Source organism: Nipponia nippon, unplaced genomic scaffold (genome assembly GCF_047370975.1).
Source record: "Nipponia nippon isolate SJK-2023a ecotype South Korea unplaced genomic scaffold, ASM4737097v1 scaffold_3, whole genome shotgun sequence".
In the NCBI taxonomy this organism is placed as follows: Eukaryota; Metazoa; Chordata; class Aves; order Pelecaniformes; family Threskiornithidae; genus Nipponia; species Nipponia nippon.
The window spans coordinates 64,107,087-64,128,071 of NW_028262347.1; the positions used below are offsets into that span (position 1 = coordinate 64,107,087).

The following is a 20,985-nucleotide window of genomic DNA, read 5'->3' on the forward strand; positions in this document are numbered from 1 at the left end:
ATACAATACCACTTCTAAGACCTGGTACATTACCTCATATTGTCAGCTCAGATCAAACACTGGCATTACTACCACAATTAAAAAAAAAAAACACAAAAAACAAAAAACAACAAAACAACAACAACAAAAAACCCAAACAGGTGGGAGGGTACTTACAGAATTTGAGAAGGTAAAACCAGATTAAGAAAGTAATGTCCTGACAACCACAGTCCTGTTAACATTTACTGTACCTCATGCTCTCTTCAAGCTCTGGATTCTAGAGTCTAGTGACAGACCTGACTCCCAGCATTCATGCAAATAGAGCATTTTGAGACTTAAGGATCACTGAGAAAACTTTGCAAATAACAAAATATAATATGAAGACTCTAAACCAAATAAGCTAAGAAAACTCCATAGTGTATTACTATTTTTTTAATTGCTCTTTTTTTGTTATTTAGGATTTTGGGATTAATTATTTAGCATTTCACACACATGGCTGCTTACTAAAGGTCTTGTAAAATTGTTGCTTTTCCAAATCAAGAAGAGGATTTATTTTTGTTTGAAATACAAGAAGAAATTGATTGGTTCTTCTGTATTATTTTGATCTTTACATCTAAAAATGCAGTAGCTTTCTTTTCATTATTGGAACTTTTACATAATTAATTTTGTAGGATACTGAAAGTAACCATCCATTTGGTAGTATGAAGTATGTGTTCCTTGGATATTTTTAGTAAATTTTTTGTACTACGTCATTTGATTAGATGGGATTATATACACAAGTGCCTGCTGAAATCACAGATATACTTGCCCTCTTAAATCAAACAGCTGAATTTTATACTCTTTCAAAACTCCTTGAGACAAAGGGATTTTAGAATATGAAGCTGTAAATAAAAACGCTTTTGCTACTTACATACATAATTTCATATGATTGAAGCACTCTGGAGCATTGCTGTAACACTTGAAGTCATGAGACATTAACAGTCTCTCTAAACACTGAAGCAAGTAGAGCCCAAACCACAAACTATGATAGATTTGATTCTGGCAGCTTAGCTGAGAGCAATTAATAAAATTCCAGGTGAAGACATATTTCAACATATCACCTCTGCTTGGGCTGATCAGTGACATGTCTGAAGCTACTACTGAATCTAGAAGATCTACTTACTTGAGGCAATATGAAGTAATAAGGATAATTTTTACCACAGATTCTTGTCTTTTTGAAAAGACTTCCAACACAAAAATCACTCTTATCTCACTGTCAAATTGCTGCAGGTGAGACAGCGCTCACATTAGAGCTAGCAGCCTCTTCATTACAAGAACAGTTATTCACAGGCATCATGGTGAAGCATACTAGTTCTCCCAAATCATGAAGAGAAAAGACGTTTCAAACGTACTATTTACGTACATTTATTATTTGGAAAGTCTGATATGATCCCCCTTCTACTCCTCCTCCTAGTCCCACTATTCCACAGAAAAACCAGGCAGAAAGGTGGGGAAAGAAATGGCTCTTATTTGTATTCTGATTTACAGGAGAGACATGCAGATTTTTAACTGAAAATGACAACTGGAATACTAAAAACTACAAGCATGTAAAACAGCATTTATCTTACCTTTTAGCCCCCAACCTAAAAGTAGCTAACCCTGAACCCACATACTATACAAGACACATATCTTGCAACATCCATTAATTACATCAATAAGTGATGCTTTATCACTTTGTTCATACTCCAGAAGACTACCAGTGAGGGTGCAGTGGTTTTAAACTTATTTCTAAATGGTAAAATAAATTCAGCTTTCAAAAAATCCTAGATCTTAAGTCACTGCTGACTATAAATCATTATCTAGTCTTCAAGCAAAAAAAAACAAAAGCAAACAAACAAAAAAAACCAAACACATTAAAAAACACAAACGACCATGACTTAGTGCTTGGAGGTTAAAGACACACAGTGCATATAAACATTTTTCAGGTCTGAATATAGCAACTTAATTCATTGTTGGAAAGGTGAAATTCATTTTTACATTGTTTCCTTTTGAGAACAGAAGTCATGGGGAAAAAATCTAGGGAGTTGAATAAAGCAATACAAAAAGAATACAAAAACTGTTTTCTCCAGAACTGCAGTGTTACCATCTTTCCACTGCAGATCTCTACAGCAAATTTATCTACTGAAAGGAGAACCAAAGTAGAGGTCTCTCTTGCTGCTCTGTTTCACAGTCTCTTCTGGTGACTCATAAAACTGCATGAGGAACTTGGTGGAAGTTTGTTTGTAAATCAGAAACCTGAAATTCAGAGCTGTGTAAATGAAGAACAAAAATAGAAAAAAAAAAAACAACAACAAAAAAAAACCCACCAAAAACCACACAAACCAAAACTCATAGGACTTTCATATTCTCAGATTTCACTGGACTGTTGTGGCACACAGCCTACAATCATCAAGAAAGGTAAGAGAGCTAACTCCTACATTTTCTCAAAGTTGCCTTCCTAGGTATTAGAATTTTGATGATTAAAATATAGGAACCTTAAGCCATCTTTTGGATTTTCCTTTTTTTTTTTTTTTTTTTTTTTTAATGACAATTCCCTAATTTTCATTTTGCTACTCTCTGTCAAGTCCAGGTTGTCTTTTTTTTTTAGCTCTGTGCACTTTGATTTCTCTAATCTATAGCGGTAGTTTTTATTTTATTCTATCTGCATCTCCAGATCAAGGAACCTTTCAGGATGGTTTGGCTTGGTCTATGTGTTTTTTTAATCAGCTCAGAGTTAGTCATGTAGAACGAGTACCTTCTAAATAATCAAACTCATCTTGAATGTTCTTCTGAACAGTCTTTTTCAATTGTACATGGAAAGAAAACAGACTGAAAGTGTAAAATAAAATTTGAATAACCCATACTTACTTAGAGAAGGCCCATGGAGAATTGCACAGTTGGGACAATGGTATAGATCAATGTCAACAGCATGGTGCTCCTCTACCCCAACGCAGCTGGAATAATATTTTTAAAATGTTAATGAGAATACAAGCAAGATTTATTTTTCAAGCTAAAAATAATTAAATCTTAAGTCTTTAACAGAACATGCTTAGTCTACAAAATCGTAGAGATACCAAATTATCTCAACTACTGGGTTGCCACATAAATTTTGAGTAATAATTTAATCACTGAACAAAGAATGCAACTTTCAAAAAAAAAATCATAAAAAGGAAACAAGAATCAAATTTCTTTAAAAATGAGTCCACAATATATACCATTACCCCTCATCCCCCCAAAACACTTTGATCCTAATTACAGGAAACCATTTAGGAAAAATCGTTCAAGCAATTTTCCTTATAAAAGTTATGATTTCAAAAAAATGCAGAAATCTATGTGCTGTCAATTTATAGAAGATATCATGGATTTTTTTTCTTGTTTTTTCTTTTCTGTTTTCTGCAAAAAGCACATAACTGACTCCTACTCCCCAAGAGAAATCAAGGAAGAATACTGTCATATTCTTCCCAAAATCTTTACGCTATTAGTACTAGCTATGTAAGTTACACAAATGACCAGCCAAATCACTTTGTAGAAGTGTTTTTGTTTTAAAATAGCAACAAGTATTTCAAAGAGCACTTGAGAGATGTAATGTTTTCCCGGTGCGCGTTTTTTCCCAGACAAAACAGTCAAAGTGGGATTAAAGTTGAAGATCTTTATAGCAGTCAGGACAAAACATCTACACTGCTGTGTATCTAAATAACACAATTTTAAAGCCAAAATGAAGTACATTTTCTTAGAAGTTGAAACCCTAGAGGTTAATTGGAGAAGATGTGCTTTTGCACAAAGTTCTCAAGAAAAAAAAAAAGTAATCCCTGCTCGCTGGTAGAACTTGAATCCTGGCAGAGTTCTTTCTCTCAGAAGTTCATTGACGCTTATAAAATTGCTGACTTTATAATACAGAAGCAAGACTACAACACTGAACATTTACACCAAAATTAGGTATTTATAATGCATTCTAGTAACACAAGAACTTGAACACTGCTCCATTCAGGTAACCCGTTTCATATCAAAAGTGTAATGACAGCTCAAACACTGAAGCTTTGAAATGACCCAGCTACAAGAAGTCTTTTCCCTAGCAGCCCAGTGCCAAAACTGCTGACAGGCTCCCGTAAGTGTCAGTACATGCTGCCAAAACAATATACTACAGTCAGGCATTCAAAGCACACCAATGAGCAAATAAAATCTGAAACTGAAGAGCATCTCCCACGTAATTATCAATGAGAAGTCCACCATTCTGAATTCTCTGTAAACAGATTCAGATGGTTCTCCTACTTCTCCATTCACTACATACCACGTGAATTTTAGAAATTGCATAGCTTTTTTATATACATACTATTTTAAAATCTAAATACAAAACTCAGCTGCCACGGTTCATCACAATTCTTGCAATATTTAGTATCTGTTTTAAGACCACAACTACAGGAATTGTTATTCCATGAAAATTCAGCTGATGTATAAACAAAAAGGAAGGCAGAAGCAGTCTTTAAAAATGCATGTCCCATTTCCTTCTGCTTGTGTTCTCTCTCTTTTTATAGAATAGATGAGTGACTCATAATCCTATGTATTATAAGAAAACTGTTTTAAAATGTACACTCTAAAAGCCCCAAATGACGAGGCTGGTTTTGTACATCCTTAGGAATCCCATTATTTTAGCTAAATTTCTGAATTTTTTTTTATAAAGATATTTATGTTGAACTGCATCTTGATCAAGTTTGCACAATTATTCAATGAAACACACTGCTCCATGGGAAAACTTCACTTACTCCCTTTCCTTTTCCTTGATGTTTATCTGATACATTCATCATCATGCCAATCAGATTACCTTGCCAACTAACAGCAAGAACTTTGCATCAAAGTATAGTAAAAATACTTTCAAGCTTTGATAATTGTTGATCACATTCTGTTTAAGAATGTTGATTTTATTGTCTCTTATAGAATGTTATGGATAGCCTGAAAATAAAGCAGAAATTCTGTTAAGTGCTAAACACTTTCTCTGACTCAATTAATTCCATAACCTCTCATGAAGGCACTTGGGGCTTTGTGTACAGAGACAGCAGGTGACACTGGAACGGTATTAGAATAGCTGGAATAGCCATTCAATAAAGAAAGCAAACATTTTCGGTCTACTATTTATGCGCTAAACACAGAACTGACTGGAAAGGCAAAACACTAACTGGGAGATACTGGAAGTGAATCTAATAGCAGATACCCGACTGATGCGAAGGGCAAATGAGGTGCCAGCACCTGCAAGAACAAGCATTGCCAAGGATGCCACAGAGCATATCAATCACATACAGCACCATTACAAGTCACTTTCCTGAGTCCCTTTCTCCAACGTACACAGATGAATGTGACATTAATCATTCTGGCTACTAGCAAGCAATCAATTACTGTGGTAAGTGCAACTTCAGACCTCAACCATCAAAGCAAGGTCACCAAGAGGTAGCAGAGAGCCTGGAAAGCATTAACATACTCAAACACAGTAACACTCCCAATCAACTGATGTTTTCCCGAATGAAAAATCATTATGATCCTTCACCCCGCCATCCATTTGGGTTGAAATGTCTTTAGTATATATTACCTAGTTTCTGAATTGCTCATCTCCTGCAGGGAGGCTGTAGACTGTTCCTCAGGAATGGTAAAAAGTTTACAGTATTACAAAATAAAAAATAAAATATAATAAAAATAATAATAAACAACTGTAGGTGACTACGCAAAAATACATCTCTAATTCTGTTCATGAAGGTGGAAGGCCTGAACAGGCCCAATTTTACTTGAAATGGTTCAAGAAGCACTAGCAAGGTAGAAAAATTTAGTTAAAAATAAACTCCACGATATCAGTCTCTGAGTGGTCAGACTTTCGTAACTTCCCCAAGGTGTCTAGTACCAAGGCAAGGTCAACAAGAGGTAGAAGAATAATCAGCGAAGTGCTAAGTTTTTTTCACATACAAGATCATGCCCATCCCTGGCAACCGAAGCAACCCCTTGCTACTCAAAGTTCAAGGAACCAGTTCTCCAGATTTAAGTCTCACTAGAAGGTGAATGTTTTTGATTTAGTCTCAACTTGCCATTTGACGATTATATTTGTAGCTAAGTAAAAGGAGCAAGTGTAAATCAAAAACAACCAGAAGAGGACTGTCTAACATACCTGATAGATAGCAATGGACCTCTGCTTTTCTGTAAAGGGAAAATAAGGCTTCTTTCATGGGGGTTGTGGGGGGGAAAGTCCTGCAGAGGCTGTTCTCTACTGCAGTATTGCTATTAATTTAGAATTTAAGAGATGAGTACAGATAATTTGGTATGACAGATTCAACAACTATTCCACAATTATGCTGGAATGCCTTGTACAAGGAGTTTGCAGAAGTCCAAAGCATTTACAGGAAGCATTATCCCAGAAGACCGCACGGTTGTACACAGTAAGCCACCCAAGGTACCTGGCACCTCTTCTCTCCTACAGCAGCACGTTGTCGTGAACAAGTACTGGGTCCACGTCAGTCACCACACAGGCTGCTGCACCTTCCGAATCTAATACCTGCTTGCTCTCAGTCCAGTCTGGCTTTTCTCTTCCCTACTTCTAATGTTATCAAGCATGACCACAATATTTTAGAGATTGCTTAACTGCCTCTGTTGGTGTGACTGAAAGAATCCTGGTTTAAGAAAAAAATCCAAAGCACTCTTGATTCAAGGCCTTATTTTCAGTGTCCTTAAAGGGGCATGACTACTTGAAAAGCTATTTTATGTTATTAAAACAAGTACTGTATATACTCTACCATTACATAAAATTCCAAGTATAAAAGGGAATGATTACACACATAGCATTACAAAAGTCAAGAGATGAGTAATGTTTGGATGCCCATTTTCCCAATTTAATTGTCACAGCTGAAAAGACTAACAGGCCAGATTATCAACTGTCGGCAAGATGTTCCTACTAGGAAATTTCTGGAGATTTCCTGTATACAGGGCACACTGAAAATATAAATCTTGAAAACTGAGAGATGTAAGCAATTCTCAGTGATCTAATAAAAGGACTGCAGAAAACAGATGGATCATCCTCAACATGGAAAAAATTAGTTAATTTGTCGAAAAGCTGGGTCGTACACAGGAAACCATCATCTTGGATTCCGACTTCTGTTCCTTTCCCTGATCACGTCAATTCCGTAAGCTCCTTTTTCACCTCTTTCAGTAGCATGTGGAAAACAATCTAACAGAGTCTTCCTTCTAGATGCAATTGTACTTCTTATGAAGTTTCCCACAGTAGCTTCCACTTCTCTCAACACCAGTGCGACACTTGGTACCTTTAAGCTTCACCTAGCAGATGAGGAAATGTGACAGGCCATCACAGGAACATCTACTACTTCTCCAAGAGATATTGTTAGATAGATATTGTTTTACAATTAGATACTGATTTACAGCTCAAAATTGAGCCAAAGTTTTTTTAAGTCTCTTACTTTCTTCTTGGGACACACAAAGTTCAGGCCAAAGACCTCTTGGTTTTCCATAGTCTGACTTTTTTTACTATCATTGTGCAGCAAAAATGCACGTTCAGGACTCTTGCTAGCATGTTTAATTAGGCACAACACCTTGCACCTTTTCCAAGCTATAAAATTACTGAAAATTACATTTTCCAAGATCGCCCTATATTCTCCCCGAATAAACACTATGGGTAATGCTCTTTTTCTTTCTCTACTATCCTATTTCTGAATAAGAACTCAGCACATCCTCTTCTTCAAGTCCACCCTTGCATCAGCACCCACAACCCTTCCTTGCTATGCCTCAGAGAGCACTGCAGGTTTTATCCAGTAAAACGAGGGGGGGGAAAAAAGCAAAAAAAAAAAGCACACATCTTGGCATGCAGTAGGAAGAGATTAACAAAAATCCTGGAAGAGTGAAAAAAAATACTAGGGGTATTTGAGCATGTTCCCTGTTACCAGGAATACAGGACTATAGACGATTACTAGGGGTATAGGCATATTTCCTATTAACTCCTGCCCATTATCTGACAGAGCAGATCCCCAAAACTCTTTTTCAAATTCCAGTTATCCACAGAACAGCTGAGAAGATACATAGCTAGTGAGTCCCTACAGGGGATGAGGAAAGGAACAAGTAAATTCTAGAGGCAAGCAAAGATTCATTAGTAACAGAAGAGTCTTAACTGTCCAAAAACTGAAGTCACTACCAAAGGGTACAGTTTCACATCGTATTAAACTGAGTGTAGCTGTTCCTGCTGAAAAAAAGGTCCCACCCTCCTTCCTCCAACTCTCTGACCATGGACTTCCATTGTTTCTCTCACCAGATCTAAACCATCAGGCAGCCACATGACAAGTCAGTTCAACAAGCTGATCCAAAGGAAAAAAATGAATCGCCACTCAACTCACTTTTTCAGATAGGCTTTAGAAACCCTAGCAATAAGATTCCTATGAATAAAAAATAAATAAAATGTTACATGTTACAGTTACATGCAGTTATTTACCATATCTATAACAATGTTATTTTCAAGACATGATTATTTGAAAATATTCTGTTATTTCATCTCTACACTATTTTATCTTTCTAAAAATGATTGCTAAACCACAAGAAAGAGATGTCTGTTTATCAATCTTATACCGACAATATACACATATATAGAAAGAGACTGACATATGCCTTTTTAGTATCAGGCCTTATTACTGAATTTCAAATCATCACAGGTGAGAGATATTTCTACTAATATACTGAGCAAATAACTGTGTAAGGAGTAGGCAAGTATTACAGTAAACTTCTCAGTTTACCTGTAACAAGATCTGCAGTTGCTACTTTCAGTCCTAATCTGTTTGAGCGTAACAAACCCCAAAATATTCTTGCATTTACTGTCAAAATTAATTAGCAAGCTTGCAAGTTATGCAAAGAACAGCTTCTCCTACTCCATCCCAAGAATGTAAAGAAAGGCATGGGGTAGGAAGTCAGTTTGGCAAATTTTAAGGAATTCTTGTTAGTCATGTAGTTCAAACCTGTTCTTTCCAAGTGGGAAAAGGATGCCAAATAAGCAATATTTACAGGTCAAAACAATGGAAGTACTGAAGATGTCACTGCCACATCCAAACAGCCGCATCTGTCACTCATTCAGCGACAATGTCAAAATACTTAATTAGGAATAGAAAGACAAAGTCATAGTGTGACTATACTGTCTACAGACTACGTACCATCCCATAGTGCAAAAACAGCTAAAAAATGAAGTTTATTTGAAGAGTCTAAAACTTAAAATAAATGTAGTGAGCTTTAAAAACCCTGAATCTCAAGTGCCAGCTAGATTTTTTTTCCCCTCTATTCAAAATGCATGCAGTTACACTGAAATAATAAAACTGACCAAAAAACACACAGCAACATGGGAAAGTGCAAGGAACCACCAGCTATTTCTTAGTCTTACCACGATAAGCCTGGTAACAATTCTGGAATCACAATACTAGTAATTTTAGGCTTACAATTTGGCAATTAAATAGTTTTAAGGAAGTGACAAACTTCTATATACTAGATATAGAACCACACTGCCTTAAAATAAATTACAGAAAAAAATGCCCAACATAAAAATATTTGGGCTTTTGATTTTGCTATATTCACTTTCCAAAACAAAATACCTTTTAAAAAGGAATGACTGGTATAAACACAACTCAAATAGCATGCATAAATACACTTTAAAAAAAATAATTTAAAAAATAGAAAAACAGAGAAATGGTTATCTGTAGCAAATATTCCCCTCTCTCAGAGCTACCAGTTTTCCCCAGAAAGGAAATAATACATTTTTTAGATTTGTGTAGAATATATGCATGTTCGCCCAACAGGATACATAGTTTTAGTACATATTCACTCACACACGTTCCACCAACCAAGTTCTTAAGGACAGAAAAATGACATGCAAGGCAAACTCTCAAAATACCTCAAAATACACCAACTTATTCAATATTGCATGATCCTACAACACACATAAGAATCCCAAGAATAACAATGCTGCATGCCATAATACACATAAAACTCTGACCTTTGATTGCTCAGAGGCATCTGTTCTGACACTTCCGAAGTCCTAAGAGATCTTAGTCTACTTTAGATTAACCATCACATTGCACACTAAAAACGTAAATGTTCATTACATAGGTTTAGACTTCCGTAATGTAATTGAACCCTACTGCTTCTAAATTATGCAATATTTCTCTGAAATGAGGTATTGCAGTAACACAAACATGCAGACAGGTATATGATCCATTACGATTTTCAAAGGGCCTTCTAAAGCCTCTGACCTCCTGGACCTCCAGAAATAAAATTTAAAGTTTGATAGCTATACTAGTGCTGTCCTTGCAGAAGACACTTTTAATGGCAATACTCACACACGTTCTTCCACTGAGAAAGAAAATCAGTATACATAATTTCTCTCTCAAGTAACAGTGCTTTTCACTCCCTCAAAGCACAGAGGCTAAAATAAATAAAATCAGTACATGACATCTTGTCAAAGAAACCTCAGCTCCATAGAATGAATTCTGAAAAGTAGAAACCCAATAGGAAAATTATGACCAATGGAACAAAACTGGAATAAATGCAACAATGGAACAAATGGACCCTTCATCATGAGGGTGGTGAGGCACTGGAACAGGTTGCCCAGAGAAGCTGTGGATGCCCCATCCCTGGAAGTGTTCAAGGCCAGGCTGGATGGGGCTTTGAGCAACCTGGTCTAGTGGAAGGTGCCTCTGCCCATGGCAGGGGGGTTGGAACCAAATGATCTTTAAGGTCCCTTCCAACCCAAACCATTCTGTGATTCTATAGAAGCTATCAAGTTACAGAATTATATATGTTCAGTTACAGATACATCAAAACCGTCTACCTACATTTAGGGATGTAGCCGTGTATTCAACATAATCACCATAGTACCTAACATCTCAGGGAAACAACATTGATGTACATTATTTGTCCAGTCTGAAAATGAGTTGATATGTTTTTGAAACTGAACACATGCTTTCTTCCAAGATCTGGTTTTTAAGTACAATTAGTTCAATTTATTGAAATTGCTAGAATGAAGTTAAGAGAGAAAGTGCCATTACTTTTACAAAATACTTTGACAACTGAATATAATCAGCATAATCTTACTTCTAATCATCTACATCTATGAAAAAATTGTGTGGAGAGCTGATATTCTACACAATGATATCATGTAACTACTAGGAATTTAAAGCAAAAAAGTAAAATGACTGTTCAAACTGCAGTCAAAAGTAGTACATGCTCAGGAAATCCAAAGAGCTTTACATGCAAAGATACACACTGAAGGCAAACAACCTTTTCACTAGTCCAGCTTAATTCATAATAGCATCGACCAACATGGATTACGTGTAGCGGTTTTATGAGAGAAGTATTTTTCCTAATGCCGATTTCCTGGCAAGGCCAAGTTAACATTACCAAAGTACTTCTGACGTATTCCTTCTGTTTAGTATCATCTATTAAGCACATACCCAATTTCTCCCTCCTTCCGATGCCAACTGAGATTTCTACTTATTCTTCCCAACCAGCCTGATTGCATCAAGCTGCTTTAAAAGAGTATTTACAATTAATTTTTGGCCCTGTGCTTTTAAAATCATTGTTTTACAGAAACGAAGGTCTGAAGAAGCCTAGATCTTTTACTGTGGATTTTAGCAAAATAAGCTGCCTCCAGAAGATCAGAAAAATAGCATTTAAGAAAACTACAGCAGACCTCAAAACAGTATGTCAGTGACAGCAGAGAGAAAAGGAGTTTTAAAAGCAGCAGTGGTAGTTGAAGGCCTTATTTCAGTGTGAAACCAATTAGATGAGATAAACCAGGATGACACCGGCAAGTGAATCAAGACATAAGATTTATAGGAAAGAAAGAAAAAAATGTACATCAATCGGACCTGAAAAAAAAATTTTTTAACACTTTAAAACCAGCGATCAGTGCAACCCTTCACATAGGAAGCAAAGCACTCGGCTCAGGAATTCAGGAAGATTCTCTATAGCAGTTCAGACTCCCATCTTCCTCCATTCATTTTCCCAGGGTGGCCAGACTGACACACCGAAGAAAAGGAGAAACAGTAGCCCAATCTTACTTTAGGCACTGTGTCTTAGTGGAGCTGCAACTGCTAGAAGCATGTTGAAATAAATGAGAGCTATCCTGTCCTTCCCACAACTGACGCAGGAAAAAGGATTAACACTGGATTTCAAGCAATTCTAGGAGTACTGGAGTCCCCATTTATCTGACCACAGCCAACATGAATGTTAGTTCTGATTATAATGCAAAGTGTGTAACAGCTTTGTTTTCCTATTCGGTAGCACAGGCCTTACATAAGCAGAAGAATACACATATTAATTATTTGGTTCAAAGAGAGAGGGCATTGGAAGGGGAAGAAAGAAGACAAAAATTAACTCTCTACCTATACACTGATGGCAAAGGTTTTCTAGGCCTTTAAGCAAGTTTTTTTATGATGTATTTTAATCTCCTCCTCAAGACTCCAAGCCAATGAAAGTTCACCTCTTCCCCCCTAAGATATTCCAGAACCTAGTAAAGGCCCCTGACAGGTAACTGCATCTTATTTACAGAATTTGCCTTATTTCAATTCCCAGACAGAGTCATTCTGTCATAATTGTGCTTACAACGGGGGGGGGGGGGGGAGGGAAACAAAACAAAATCTTACAACTGAGAAAGAGAGAGAAAGAGAAGAAAAAAAAAAGAGAGAAGAGAGAAGAGAGAAGAGAGAAGAGAGAAGAGAGAAGAGAGAAGAGAGAAGAGAGAAGAGAGAGAGAGAGAGAGAGAGAGAGAGAGAAGAGAGAGAGAGAGAGTGAGAGAGAGAGAGAGAGAGAGAGAGAGAGAGAAGAGAGAAGAGAGAAGAGAGAGAGAGAGAGAGAGAGAGAGAGAGAGAGAGAGAGAGAGAGAGAGAGAGAAGAGAGAAGAGAGAAGAGAGAAGAGAGAAGAGAGAAGAGAGAAGAGAGAAGAGAGAAGAAAAGAAAAAAAGAAAAAAGAAAAAAAGAAAAAAAGAAAAAAGAAAAAAAGAAAAAAGAAAAAAGAAAAAAAGAAAAAAGAAGAAAAAAAAAGAAAAAAGAGAAAAAAAGGCACTTTACAATAATACCTTCAAACCACAGAGGTTTTAAAGGCAGAACCAACAGTCTGTCTCAATTCTATGAAAAGAAAAAAAAAGAAAAAGAAAATACACCAAACCACAAAATCTTCAACCCATTTAAAACAGCTGCCATAGCTCTCTTGAAACAGACATCTTAACTGAGTGCCTGTGTGTGGTTGTATTCTACTCAAGAACAAACTACTACCCAAAATCGGTACCATTATTCCCCTAACAGAAAGATGAAGAAATAGGCTAAGCTCTACTACTATAGAGATAACGAGAGGGTGGAAAAAGGAAGCCAGTAGACAAGTTAATTAAACCTTCTCTCATTCAGGAATAAAGCAACTATGACAACAGTAATACAGCAAGTAGAGGCCACCCCTTTTCCTGAATGAAGACATAAAAAAATGAAATGTAAATAAGATATTTTTTGTTATATATTGTCTACACACATTTGCTTGCCTCAACTTTTACATTCTTAGTTTTCTGTCTTAATCTTCCTCAGCGCCAGCTTGCATACAGACTCCTGTTAATTATCACCCTGTCTCTACCCATCTTAATGAAACATTGCGTACGATGTGGTTTTTAGAATTACTGGCATCCCAAGTCCTTTGACCACAATCAATGCAAATTTCAGTTCCAGTGCAGAGTTTCCTACTAGGTAGCAAGGGCCAAAAGAATAGACGTACTAGTTACTTGTTTCTAAGAGAGAGGGCATTGGGAGGGGAGGAAGGAAGGGAGAAATTAACTGAATCACAAACAGCCTAGGAAGAGAACCTGAGGTTCAATCCAAAATGACAAAGAACTCTTAGGAAGCAATGACATGATATAGCTTGCATTGATCTAACAGCTCGCAGCCGCTGGAAGAGGCAAGTTACTCATTCCCTTCCAAGCAAGCACTCCCATTCCCCTTCTGTCCAATGGCCCTGGTACTTGCCTGGTTACAAGGCAACCTGTTTTCACTTGCTTATCTGACAGAAACTAACCTAACCAGTTTGCTCCCTGTTTATCAAGTTAGCTTACAACACCAACTATCAGGGCCAATCCGTGAGAGGGAGTGGGACCATGTAACCTGGAGAGAGGGATACGAGGAGCAGGACTGCCCCTTTTGGCAACAGAAGTCACTAGACCCAGTCAGTGTTGAACTTCGCCCTCATTATTCCCTAATACTCAGAACTACTCCGATCTATCAACAGATAAATTGCCAATAGCTTACCAATTAGATTGCACGGAACATCCCTCCCTGCATCTGAAAAACTTCCTGGAAATTAATTATATACCCTGCACAACATCATGTTACTAAGTCCAAGAGATGCATATATTGGCACTAGTGAAGCAAGGGGTTTTTAGATAGCACAGCATTTAAGATGGACTTAGTCTGACTGCCTTTAGGTATCCCAATTGTTCTTTGATGAAGTGTTTAGTTTTACCAGTTCCTTGCACCAGACAGTGGTATGACTTTATGCCACTACCAATATGTTATTTGCCTACAAAACACTTTTTCCAGTAATTCACTGAAGTACAGCAGTAACTGTAACAGATCAGAAAAACAGGCAAGTAACCCAAGCAGTCTGAAAGCCACATTTCTAAACCACATCAAACATGGCTTTTCATAAAGCAGGACAAAATCAGAAGGACATATTTTCAGCTAGATTCCCACCTCCTAGATTGAGAGAAATGTGAAGACCATTCTGAAGTGTGAAAGTATCTACCTGCTCTTAACAAAAGAAATACTCACTTTATGTGAGCTTGTTGGGAAACAACAAGACTTCATGTGTGCAGTTTATTTTTTAGAGATTGAGTAGAAAACACTCACTAATGGTTCTTGCATATTCACTCACAGCAGTTCCTGAATTCCAGAATTACCTACACCCAAGTCTCACAAAAAAAACATTTGTAGAATCATAGAATATCTCAAGTTGGAAGGGATCCGTAAGGATCATTGAGTCCAACTCCCTGCTCCTCACAGGACTACCCAAAACTAAACCATATCTTGAACTCTGACAGGCCTGGTGCCATGACCATTTGCCTGGGGAGCCTGTTCCAGCGACTGACCACCCTCTCAGTGAAGAACCTTTTCCTAATGTCCGCTCTGAACTTCCCCTGATGCAGCTTCATTCCTTCATTTCCTCGTGTCCTGTCGCTGGTCACCAGAGAGAGGAGATCAGCAGCTCCCCCTCCGCTGCCCCCCTTGAGGAAGCTGTAAACTACGATGAAGTCACCCCTCAGACTTCACTTCTCCAAGCTGAACAAACAAATCATATTATTTAATATAATATTCTTACGTAACAAACAGATCTCTTCGATATTAGGTATTAGGTCACCACCTCTTTTAGGGGATCTGCACTGTATATTAAAAGCAGGTTTTAATTCATTTGGGAATTTGTTGGTATGTCTTCAGCAGTTCCATTTCCTTCTCAACAGGTAGAAGTGTTGACTGCTCCTCATCAAAGAAGGGCATGGACTGCAGCCGCCTACAGACAGAGTACTAGCTGGTTATTCCGGTTGCCTAATAAAGATGAGCTGTTTAGAAAGATCAGGTTGCCTAATACAGATGAGCTGTTTAAAAAGATCATGAAGCATGACAAGTACTATCAGTACTGTGTTACGTTATGCAATGCATAGTCTGTAAAGCTTTTGACATCCTGAGTAATACTGTCAGTAGACACCATCAGATCTGTCTTGTTCTCAAGAACAGTGACAAAAAAAGGTTTGGAGGTGAACAGTAACAAACCCACAATGGCTTCCTAGCCTGAGGGAATTCATTAGGAAGCTAATGATTGTTTTTAAACTGTGCCCCTTCATTTGAAAATGATGTCAGGCAGAATTTGAAAATATGACTTTCTGCTAACAACATTAGGCAATACCCTTTTCTGTCTCCCAAGTTCTAGCACCAGTAAGCAGTATTAGCACAACCTTAAGACTCCATTGCTGCAAATCCCTTATTCCTGGGTTATTATGTGACTGATTTGCTGCTTTTACAGACTGCAGCAACAGCACACTTGGCTTTGGCCTGCTTTACGCACCTTTTAACTGGCTCCTTACACCAAATACAGTGTATCACCTAACTGCTTTAAAAATTTCTGAACCAGTTTGGTTTTAAAGACCTCCTGAAGCCTCCTACCAAGTAGCTTTAACACTCACAGTAGCATTCAGAACCTCTGCAGCTGTACCTGAAACGAACCTTTTATTGCCTTCAAAATTCAACTGATTAAATAGTTCTCCTCCTTTAAGAAAAATAAAAAAAAACTGCAAAGGCGTTTTTAAACTCCTCTGCTTCTCAACTGTGTAATTCCCGCTCCAGTCTACAATATTTTCCAGACATAGCTAAGAACTTTTTAGTAAGCAGAATAATTTCTGCATCTTCTAACCACAACATAAAATAATACACGATGGCTCCTATAGCTTTGAAATACCTTACTTTTACAAGGCAAATAGACTTGCAGCCAATAGCAAGTAGAGACAGATGCTTCATTTTTGAAGAAATCTGAGAGCAAACTGGCTCATCATCTCTAGCTCACCATCCTCATTTCAAACGCAGATGGAGTAGCTGATTACATTAACTTCTATTTAAGCTATGATACAAGCAAACTGTTTCAGATACACAGATAATGAGTTTAAATATCAGATGTTACATTGGCTGGCTGGCAGAGCAGTAAGCAGAATAAGCTCCTTCAATCAACTAGATAATGCTCATAATTTAGAGATCTTTATTGGATTCTCAGCTGCTTATAGAGGTCCAGAGGGGCATGCTGGCCAAAACTGCATCCATGCAGTCCATAACATATCAAGAAGTTACTTTTACGCATTATTCCATCTACAGAAATCCAACCATTCAATCCTATTCGGATGAAATTAACGAAGCACAGTAATTTTCAGACCACGTGGAAACTTCAAATAGTGCAGAACAAAGCTAAGTAGAGTCTGGGGGTTGAGGTACATCAGCACTAAGATTGAATTTTATCTGCATCAATTATTTTTATTCTGGATATAACTTGACATACTGATTTTAACCTAAAACTCTAAAAAGTTCAGATCCAAGTTACTGAAACCAGTTTTACTCTACCATAAGCTATCTAGAGTCATCTAAATTATTTGCAAAAGCACAAATCCACATCTTTTATTCTAGATTTTACATACAAACACTTTTGGAGGTAATCTTTACTTCACAGTCTGTGCTACTCAGCTCCACAGCTTTTAGATGGGGAAAAAAAGATTTTTATCTGTGTATCACTCCAGTGTATGTATATATAACTCTTACAATGCCTTCTTCTTCATAGTTGACAAAACACCAATAACATTCAAACGTGAAAACTCAAAGAAACACACAAGAAAAGTATGACACAGGAAGCAGAGGACCTACTGCAAAAGGTCCCCTGAAAATGAGTACTGACCTTTATCATTCCTGTAAAAATTACAGGAGACGTTGTGGTTCACTTACTGTGAAAAACACAAAATTAATTCTTCAGGAGGAAATTTCTGACTCAAATTTTGCTTAATTGTTTCTATGGAGAAGACAGGAAGACTGCCAAAGAGCAACACATCCAAGTGTTTTATTTTCTGTGTCAATACTACAAGAAGTGATTATATGAAAATGTTTTGATATAAACTAAGTAAATTATGTCTTTGCAATTCAAGAGTGAAAGTACACATTATTACAGGTTCTAGGCTTTGTCTGCAAGTGTATCTGCACCATTACACGCTGGAGGCCAACCAGCTGGAATGCAGCACTGCAAGAGAAGGACCCTGTAGCCCTGGTGGACAAGCATCTGATCATGACCCAGCAACGCAACCTCGTGGCAAAGGCGGCCAACGGCCGCCTGGGCTGCGTTAGGCAAAGTGTTGCCAAAAGGTCGAGGGAGGTGACCTTTCCTCTCTACTCAGCACTGGTGAGGCCATGCCTGGAGTGCTGGGTCCTGTTCTGGGATCCCCAGAAGAGGCATGGACATACTGGTGCAAGTCCAGCTAGGTGCCACTCAGATCACTAAGGGACTATAGCATCCTTCAGATGAGGACAGTGAGCTGTGACTCTTCAGCCTAGAGAAGAGAAAGCGCAGGGGGATCTCATCCATGCATGTAAATATCATTGTGTATAAATTCCCCTGATGGGAGGGGAAAGGGGACAGAATTTTCTCAGTAGTGCCCAAAAGGTAATGGCCACAGACTAAAGCATATGAAATTCCGTCTGAACACGAGGAAAAAAAATTATGTATTTGGGTCCATTACTGCACTGTTATAAATCTGGTTTAAACCAAAAGTAAGACTACCAGAGGACTTTTGTTCCACATCAATTGATACTAAGTGGATTAGTTAAAATAGCAAGTACAACAGGATGCAGCCCTAGAATGAACAGTTGTAAGGAACGACTACTTTCAAATCCAGAGTAGAGAAGAATGAGGGAGAAATTGCAAGAAAGTTAAAAAAAAGGTACATCTATATAAGGGTATTAAGGCAACATCCAAATAAGGATGCTGGCCCCTAAACCCTACCTAAACTCAGAAGAAGGAGAGATAACCAGAGAGGTACTTACACTTACCTGGCACCTCACCACTTGACCTGAAATTCCAAAAGCACCATCTATTCTGCTTGCCCTGCACACCCAGCCAGTGTGTGCCACGTTCCCTGGCATCTAAGCCAGAAAGCAAGCACAGCTGCCATACTTTCAAAGTACCAGGCACTAAAAAAACAGTTCTATCTTGGGACTGGGGAAGGTACAAGTTATTTTGGTTTTCCCAGGGAGATGGCAGCAGTGCTTATTCAGGTTGTGGGAGTTCAAGCCCACACATATCAGGGGAATGTTCATCTCCAGGTTACTTTTTATGTAAAGATACGCTTTATCTTCCCCACTTAGGGCCTCTTACTCTGCAGAAAAGAATCCAAGCAAGAATTATGGGCCCAGAACAGAACGTAACATGACCCAAACATAATCTTCTGGTTAGGGCACTCAGACATTGACAAGATTATCTTCAGTTCTGGTCCCCGTTCCTGACATTAGTGAATAAATACACACAGTAAGCATGCACTACAGCACAACCTTTTGCAGGTCTTAAGACATACTAATACTTTTTTTTTAGTCTTCTGATTTAATAGTGCTTCCTATGGGAACATAACAGTCTATCCCCTGACTATGAATGCACCTGTTTTGCTTTTTTTTTAAAAAAAAAAAAAAAAAAAAAAAAGGCAGAACTGTCCATTTCTCTAAATATTTCAGTAACTGGTGAGGACTTTAAATTTGCCTAAAACCTGACTCATACCTGCCAGACTTTTTGGAGTACAAGTAACACTTAACAGTTGTTGAAGGGGATAGTAATGTTTTGCTTTTCTTTAAGACCTCTGCTAACATAATCTGAAAGCGCCAAAAAGGTGGTTCTTTAATAATTAGCAAAAAGTAGTAAATACTTCACATGAGAACAAATCACGAGTGTTTCCTAGATTCAGAGGTCAATGATCCCTCAAGAGCCTTTAATGAGTTCAATAATTCACTGAATGCGAAGTATTAAGCCATTTTCTTACCACTCAATTCCAGAATAAAAGTTTATTTATCAGTTTGTTCACATTACATAGCACTGGCTATGAAACTAAGTAAAAATACTAATAAAAAAATAATCAAGCTATTTGAAGAGGGAGAATTCCCCAACCTTACAATATAATTTGTAGTACATCAGTTTAAATACACGCAGAGTCAGCTTTCTTAAAAAAAACAAACAAACAAACCCAACAGTTTTTACTTTTAGCAATTCAAACCATAGAGTTACATAAGACAACCTCATACTGCGTATTTACCTTCAGAAAATTCAAGAGCTAATATCGGACTTGATGCAGCTGATTCAGGTTAGATTCCATTCAGAGAGATACAGAAAGCTACATTTTAAATTTCAATTAATGCTGATCATAACTTCTTATTTTCTGCACACCATAAAGTAGTTTCCATAAAATCAAAAACTCAACCATGCATCTGTATCAGCATCAGCAAGCCCACTGGCTGCATGAGAACATGGATCTTCCACACTTCGCTTCAGAGTGGTTCGTCATTGTAGCAGATATTTTAGCACAGAGGCTTTTTTCACTTACAAATTAATGTTCAAATTTAAAGCTCCAGACTCTTGCAGTACAAGTTACTATTCTGCAAGTATTCTTTGTTCTGTTTTCCATTTCCTTCTGCATTTTCTTCACTTTCCTGTCCTCTCTCCATCCAGCTTCTCATCTAGAAGACTGTCTCTTCATCGCTATGCTGCCTACCCCCTTTATAGATACCCCTTGAGAACAGAAAAATCTCCTAATCTCAGTTCCTATTTTTCAGACACCTGAAAACCAGGAGTCCTATTCAGTTACTTTGTGTCTGGTACAGAGTTTTAAAAAGGAAGTATCTGCTTTACTACCAGCCTCTTAGCATATAGTCAGTAAGTTTCCAACAACAATCATTCAGATATTTACAGTTTTTCTTCCAAACACATACGAGGGTATACATGATGCTGGCAAGCATATTAAGGGATAGAGAACATTTCCTAACAAAAACCTTGTTCCAAAGCATCATGGTGCACAAACTTCATAGAAAGCTGATGAATTTCTCGGAGGATCAGAGCAATGCATGCATTCACACTGGAAGAGACTTGTCCAGCTTCTTCACATTGACATTGTAAGAAACAGAATTTTACTATACTGTGTTAACCAACAGCCCAGTATATCAAACACCCTTACCCTCAACTTCTGTCTCCAAGTTCCCCATTAGCTGTACAAAAAATACAACAGAAAAACAGACTATTCAAAACATTTACTAATATCACATGTTATAAAAAGCATATTGTATTTTACCAGTGTTGCCTTGGCATGGTTTGAAAAACTGCAGATAGAGACTTTCCTGCTTCAAGCTGCTATATGGTCCACAAGCAACTCCCTGGGAATTTTC

At 37.6% G+C, this 20,985-nt stretch overlaps 1 protein-coding gene across 2 annotated transcripts in view; it reads right to left on the bottom strand.

Moving 5' to 3' along the window:
- KDM7A (lysine demethylase 7A) overlaps positions 1–20,985 on the bottom strand; it is a 73,055-nt gene that overhangs the window by 41,235 nt on the left and 10,835 nt on the right. For both annotated transcript variants that reach the window (XM_087764975.1, XM_087764974.1), the window contains exon 2: positions 2,866–2,951. In XM_087764975.1, the coding sequence (XP_087621101.1) occupies positions 2,866–2,951 (86 nt within the window). The remainder of the gene's footprint in view (positions 1–2,865; positions 2,952–20,985) is intronic.